We start from the raw sequence: 7,283 nt of genomic DNA, 5'->3' as shown, positions 1-7,283 counted from the left end.
CGGCAGGAGGGGCCGCGCTCCGCTGCCGCGGCAACCGGCAGGGGGGGGGTCGCTGGGGTCAGCGGGGGGGCGGCCGCCGCAGCGCAGCGCAGCGCAGCGCGCCGGACGGGCCGCTCGGTAACAGCCCTTTCGGCGCTGACGGCTCTGCTCTGGCTGGCCAGGAGTAGTTATCGGATTACTTGTATTAAAACCTAATTAAGCTGTGTGCCAGTAAATGCGGCACGGTTATTGGATTCGGTGATTTAGCTGCTGCGGGTCGCTGCAATCCAATCGCGCCATTTCAGCAGATTCGGCTCCGCCGAGTAGAGCGGAAACGTTTTACGTCAGGAACCTGGCTGTACTGAAAGAGTAAATAATCTTTTAATGCCTCTGCCGTGTCAAGGACCGATTGCCGCTGCTGGGTGGATGGACGCTGCCCACAGATCCTTGCATATTAATTTCTTTCAAATCAACCTGAAAACCCAGAGGAGGGCTGACAGGTTGTATCAGCTTTTCCCTTCGCTGCTCGCAGTTGCCTGCGGATTAATGGACCTGTGAGTCCCGCAGGGCAGGGAGCTTGCAGCAGGAGCCTTGTGGGTGCCCCTGCATTAGCAGCGTGTCTTCCTAGAAAGGAAGGAAGCTTTGGGTTTTGTCTGTAGGCCGCAGACAAGGGGACGCTCTAAATGTAACACGGTGGGCGCCAGTCCAGCCTTGTGGTGTTGGATGCAATGGAAGGTTATTCTGCTGGGTGGAATTCAGCCTTGGTGCCAAAGCTCTGCTTTAGGTTTGATGTTTCACATAGTTTCTGCAGGGTCTTGCAGTGGTTGTCTACCCGTAGCTGTCAAAATGGAACAAAACCTATCTATCCTTTTCCATTTCCTTTCTGGGCAGGCTACAGCGTAGCCTAGTTTCCGATCCAAATTTTACTGCTGTACGGAGTGAGAGATGTGGTCTTCTGCAGGTTGTAGCTGCACAAAGTAGCAAGGTAGCTTGGAGCCCTTCTAACATAAAGCTGCATATGAGCTCCAAGTACTGAGAATCAGAGCAAAATGTCTACCTTGAAGCATTCATCACATCTTGGGATGCCTCAATCTCGTTCTTCCTCTGTGGAACCACTTGTCACGTGAAGCTGCTTCTTTCCTGCCTCCATGTAGAAATGGGACTTTTGGTTTAGTGGTTAAGGGAAAATTATTTGTGGGGTATTATTATTACTACTAAATGGGAGCTTATTCCTTAGTGCCAGGTTGTCCTGTAAGTAGTCCAAACGGAACGTGGTTCAAGAGTTACATGTCTTCACCTTGTGCCTTGAAGTAACATGACAGAGCGTGGACTCAGCTCCTGTCCTTCAGCACTCCCAGGCCAAGTTGGAGCAGCCACCCGACAACCCAGCTGGACAGATCTTGCCACTTTGGTGGAAAAAATGATCTCATTTGGAATGGAGGGCAAGGATACAGTGGTCACTCAGATGCTCAGGACACAGTACACGTTTGCCTGGTAGGTGGTGTTGCCAAAGTGAACGTGGCGACCATGCAACCTCGCTCACTCGTATTAGCAAAATGCGCAGAAGGTTCTGTCACCCAGTTGTAAAAATGATGGCAGGCATCGATGTGCAGTTGTAACATATGGGAGGTACAGAGAATGTGGGTGGAGCTGTTCATTTCTCATCTTGAATCATTTACGAGATCAGCAGGCAGGCCAGATACAATGCATATGGGAATGTGTGGCTGTGCTGCACATGTCACACGTAATAGCAGATACTGTGAGAGGGCCCAGAGCCTGTCCTCGGGAGCTAAATGCACCAGAGCAGGCTGGTAGTCCCAGTGTGCGGACCAAGGGCCAGCTTGGCAGCAGTTTTGGGAGAGCAGACTGGTAGACAGAATTAGGGAATTCACAGACTGAGATCTGCACTGACTAGAACTACTCCCTCTTTTATCCATCATGACCCAGAATTGTAGAAAGGAATGTTATTAACCCTATACTCGAGCACTGGAGATAGATACAGATGACAGAAGTGAAGCTGTGGCCTGCTAGTCAAACCCAGCTCAGTGCCTCTGTCATCTTTCTCCCTCTGCTCAAGGGGACAGTCTAAATGTAACACGGTGGGTGGTGAAGTTACAGAACAGAAAAGCATAATTGAGTAGTATTGCCATAATTAAAGACTTTTCTATTTACAGCAGTTTATCCGAATCACGCTTTGCATGATCTGAAAGGATACAGAGCTTTACAATAGAGCGTGCTAAGGCTTGTATCCAGTAATGTGTTTGAAATTTGCACGGGCTGCCTGAAGTACCTAGTAGAAAGTGTTGTTTTGATGCAAATTTCACATGAGCTGGAAATGACTCCTCTCTGGGTGCCAGAACTGGAGGAAGTTCCTCGCGCTGAAGTGGTGGCTCTTCAGCTGGAGCCTTCTCCCTGCGAGAGCAGAGGCACGCCTGGGAAGGGCCTCTCCTCGGGGCTGCATCAGCAGCGTTTGCTCTTCCAGCTGGAACGGGCCCTACCACCGCGACGGGCAACGCTCATCGTGTTGCTGCAGAGATGTGGGTCGAGGAGGTTATGTACTTACTTATGTCATTAGCTGCCAGCTATAATAATTTTGTGCAAGAGGGTCTCTCAAAGACCGTATGGTTGTTCTTAAAACAGGCTGAAAAACTAGCAGAACGGGGAAATTATTAACTGAAAGTAGAAATCAGCAGAAACTTCAATTCTAAGGGCCTGAATCCAGACTGTAGTTGGTAGTTGTTGAGTCTGGCTCTAGTGCGTGAGGAGGATTTCATAGCCTCAGGCTTTAAATAGGTAGGGCAGCACTGGAGTTCTTCCCTTGGCTGTCCGAAGACAGCACTTCCCAGTTACACCTCCCTACCAGTACTGCTATAAAGTAATAAGTATTCTAGAAATAAAGGACTGGAAGATGTCTTTACAACAGATGAAGCAGCACAGTAAGGTCACATATCCTCCTCAAGTTAAAGGAAATCAATGGCAAAGTAGTGAGCAGAACTCAGCTCTCCAGTCTGAAACTACGACGTCGCCTCCAGCAACCACCACCGTTGTTCTGCACTCCCCGGGAGCAAGATGCTTGTAGAAAAGCTACTATCTTTAAAAACAAAACAAAGAACAGTACAAGGGTGGGGGTTTTGTGTGTGGGAGTTCTGCTTCGCTTTTTTGAAGTTCAATGCCCCCGATATCACCTTTAGTAAAGAAATGAAGCATAAACAGCTCCTGTACCAACACGGTATAGTTTGGAAGGTATAGGGAGTGTGCAGTCAGACAGAGAGCGTCCCAGTCTGTATTCAGTAGACCATCCTGTGCTGTCAAAGCAGAAGTTTTGTTTGCTTCATTGGATGTTTACAACCAGCTGTCGCTGTTTGCAGCTGCATCTAGGTTTGTTCTGATCCCCAGGAGATGGTCCTGCACCTCCTCAAATCCCTTTTGCAAGGAAACATTAGCGGGGTAACGGGACGCTATGAAATATGGGCGTTCAGTGTTTGCTACTTGATTGCTGCAGTTTGATTTCAAGGAAGTTGGCTGGCAGATACAGATCAGTAAATACTGGTTTTGACCTAGATTTTGGCAATCTTGTTTCAGCTAGATTTTCCTAGCTTTTTATCAAGAAATTTGGGGGTGTTTACTAATGCAGTTATTTGAACAATCCTGATTAAGAATGTCGATATTCAGAGTGATTAGCTTAGCTGAGTTATGACAGCTGTACAAGTCAAAACTACCACATGGAGCTGAAAGTAGAAAGATTCAGAAAAATCACATGCCTTATTGTAAGCGTATAACTAATTCCATTAATAACACAGCCTGTATAAGAGATACAACCTAAAAACCTTGTTCAGCTGAAGCTGTATTTCAATATGTTGAGCAAGAAATAGCTTACAAAAGCAAGTGCAAAGTTTAGATCCAGAACTAACCTTGACAAAAACAGAGTCGGTTCATGCTAAGTGCATAGTGTTTAGATGTGTAGGTTTTTCTCTAGAGTACTGTTATTTAAAGACAAGAAGCTTCTAAGATATCTGAAAGGACCTCTAATTAAAGACATTTCTATTTAGAGAGTGAAATGCATTTAATGTAAAAACACAATTTCCAGCTTCTTTGTGTTTACATCCCATGCTCAGGTCCCAAGCAGACTTTTTAATTTTTTCATGGCAGGAGTAATAAACAGTCACTAGGGACGTAACAAGCCATACCGACTTTTGCAATTAAAGAAGTAAAGGTGCGGTTGCCCTGTCGATAGCAGTGTTGTCCCAACTCGGACACTTGTTTTTCAAGTGTAAGCAAAAGGCCTCTGTGTGTTCTTTCTGATACCTGCCAGCTTGTTCCCTCTGTTTTGCAGCCACCGATGAGGAGGCCCTTTGGAGGGATGGACTTTTAACATCCTTCCCCAGGAATCCCTGTTACACTATTAAAGGATCTACACTAACATGCTTAATTAACACTAAGCTCACTTGAAATAAGTGTTGCATTCTGTAACAAGTTTTGAACATTGACCAGGTTGCAAAGAGCAGTGGACAGAAAACAAAAGTTATTGTCACTTCAGGTCCAGTTTGTCAGGGAGTTGGGGTATTTGGATTTATAATCTGGGCTAGTGTGTGTGTTTCAGGAAGATGGTTATTGAAGCAGCTACAGAGTGTGCAGCTTGCTTAGTTACCTACAGGTATCAGGATGCAGTCCTGCAGTTTTTACTGATGTCACTTAATGGCAAAGCAAATTTGCTGTCATGTCGTGATAAGGCTTCTAAATTGGAAGTGCAAACCTTTAAAAGTGCTTGTTTAAAGTGTGAAGATAAAACATATTGAATGCCCATTCTAGGAGTAATACTTTAGTCTCAGCCTAACCACCAGACCGAACTCTGTCTTCTGGGAGCTGCACCTGCCAGTGCAAACATCAAAGCTTCTACCATGAACTCCAACTTCAGATGCTCTGCAACCCTTTTATCTATTTTTTTTCCAGGTTACAGCAGCTTGACAAGCACTGCCAGGCCACTGCCCAGCAGTTAGTGGAGTTGCTCAACAAACAGAATCAGCTCTTCAAAGAGAAGCAGCTGCTTACAGAAGAGGTGCAGTTTCTGCGAACACAGGTACTGTGCCAAAAGAAAAGAAAGTCTGAGGGGAATATTCTGCAGCTTTAGCAGAGAAATCTGCCAGCAGTCTTATTTCAGCAGTTGGATTTTGTTGCTGCTGTTGTTTTAAATGAGGCATTACTTTCTGAAAAAAAAAAAAATAAAAATCTATGCAATTGGAAACCGAGACTGGTAGCTGGACCCGAGTCTCACTTAAACCTAAACTAAATGACAGAAGTGTTTTGAAGAAACAATAAACCAGCAGAAGTTATTCTTGGGTGACAGCTTCTAGCTTTCTTATCAGAAGGTTTTGTGTTCCTTTTTCAGAGAAAAGGGAAATCTGTTCTTTAACAGCATTAATGTTTGAACAGTAGCTTGATGTTGATAATTTCTTTGAGCTTTTTGCTGACGTTTGTCAGACTTAAATCCCCCTACCACTTCATGATTCCCCCCCCCAATTTTTAAAAGTCATTTATCTTTCCTGCTGCTCCTTCCAGTCACCCAAGTGTGAGATGGTGAACATGAAATCAGTCTGCCTGAGCACTAATCACTGCACTGCATCTCTAGCAGGACTGACTCTTGGTTCCAGTGGTCTCCAGGAAGCTGTGGCTTCCCGTGGGCTGTTGTTGCTGGGGTTTTTGACCACTGTTCTTCAGTCAGTGCTTTGGGAGAGGGCTGCATGGTTTGTTTTTTTCTTTGTCTTTCTTTTACTTGCTTCAGAAAAAGAAGAGGGAGAACTGACAAGCACAGAATGAGGTTTTCAGTAAAACTATCAAATAATCAAACCCTTGTTTTGTGACTAAGTAAATGAACTATTTCAACCACAGCATGATGTTTCCTAACTTGCAAACTAGTGAGTTTGCCCAGGATAACTGGAGTTCTGTTAACAAGGTAACAAGACATTCAGTGTAGGAAATTTAGTCCAGTAGCACACCTAGCAGTAAACAGAACATGAATCATCTTAGAACTTTAAATCATACTATTTTCCATAGGCGTTTTAGCTGTAGAATTTAGTAAACATTTAACCTAGGAGAATAAAATCCATACTTTGTTATGCCTTTAATCATGTCAGTGTGTTTGGTTTTACAGGATTTCCTGTTGTAGTAGACAAACTTGGTAGCTCAAGATAGTGTAAGGTTATCAGCATGTAGTAACTACTGGCAAATTTCAGGGCAATCATACTGTTCTCTCTATAAGGTAGTTTAAGAAGGTGATGGTTCAGAAAAGAAAATTAACATTTCTGTTTTAAAGGAAGCACTCTTGGTAATGTGAACAGACTTTACATGGTCCACAGGGAGTTTGTTATTGATAATCTATTTTATCCGGAAGTGAGTGTGCTTTTATTAAGTTGGGCAGAAGTACAAAAATCATACAAAAGTGGAAAAAATCACTCAGATATTATACTTCTATCAGGACTTGACTGGCAAAAGCTTCCTTCTTTATGTTCACTACAAGTTAATTGTGCTCCAGAGGATACTTTTTAACATGAAAACACTCAGAAGAGAAGAATGATATAAAAAAATCATTACAAAATGAGTCCTAAAAATCTATTTGCAGTTATTTAAAGCAACAGGGGTTCTCTGGGAATTGGAATTCAGCCCAAAAGAGCTGCCTGGAATATCAGACAATTGGTTTAAGAAAACTAAAGAACAGTTCACCATAAATGGGAGATTTTAACTACAGAAAGATGTATGTAGTTAGTGTAGAAATAAATTTTTAAAAAAATCAATTGCAGAATCAGTGTTGATCAAAGGTGAAAGTGACATCATATTCCACATTTTACTGTATTGTTCAAGAGTTCTCCTTTATAATCTTTGGGGGGGGGGGAGAAGTCAATCATACCTCATCTTTTAAAAATGATGTAAAATACACTAACCTAAATGTGCTATTGTATCTTGGAACATAAGCCACTAGTAACTGCAGTTGCATATTTCAGGAAAAAAATGGGATGCAGATCTCAAACAGGACACAGATGGAATCAAGTAAAAACCTGGATGGATAAAGAGAAATGAGCAGAAGTAGGTATTTTTTCTATATCCTATATATAGAGAGAGGGGAGGGAGAGGAAAGGAGGACTAAAACTATTTGCAGATGTGGGCTGAATCTGGCAAACACTTCAAGACAAAAGAGAGAAGTGTTTGAAACATTTTTGGGTTTGAAATTGTTGGAGCTTTTTGTGTTTGTTTTTTTTAAGCACTTAAAAATTTAGGACAAGCACTCCACAGCAAAGACAGGTTTATGTGAC

The 7,283-nt window shown here is 43.3% G+C and overlaps 1 protein-coding gene across 1 annotated transcript in view; it reads left to right on the top strand.

Annotated features, from left to right (window-relative positions):
- SDCCAG8 (serologically defined colon cancer antigen 8) overlaps nt 1-7,056 on the top strand; it is a 111,152-nt gene extending 104,096 nt beyond the window's left edge. Inside the window, exons 17-18 of the mRNA XM_010562599.1 lie at nt 4,930-5,056; nt 6,975-7,056. Of these exons, the coding sequence (XP_010560901.1) occupies nt 4,930-5,056; nt 6,975-7,040 (193 nt within the window). The 3' untranslated portion in view covers nt 7,041-7,056. The remainder of the gene's footprint in view (nt 1-4,929; nt 5,057-6,974) is intronic.
- Nucleotides 7,057-7,283: the final 227 nt, after the last annotated feature.

Source organism: Haliaeetus leucocephalus, unplaced genomic scaffold (assembly GCF_000737465.1).
Source record: "Haliaeetus leucocephalus isolate CR32 unplaced genomic scaffold, Haliaeetus_leucocephalus-4.0 Scaffold162, whole genome shotgun sequence".
In the NCBI taxonomy this organism is placed as follows: domain Eukaryota; kingdom Metazoa; phylum Chordata; class Aves; order Accipitriformes; family Accipitridae; genus Haliaeetus; species Haliaeetus leucocephalus.
The sequence above is the reverse complement of the archived record's forward strand: the minus strand, read 5'-3'. Positions and strand labels throughout refer to the sequence as shown.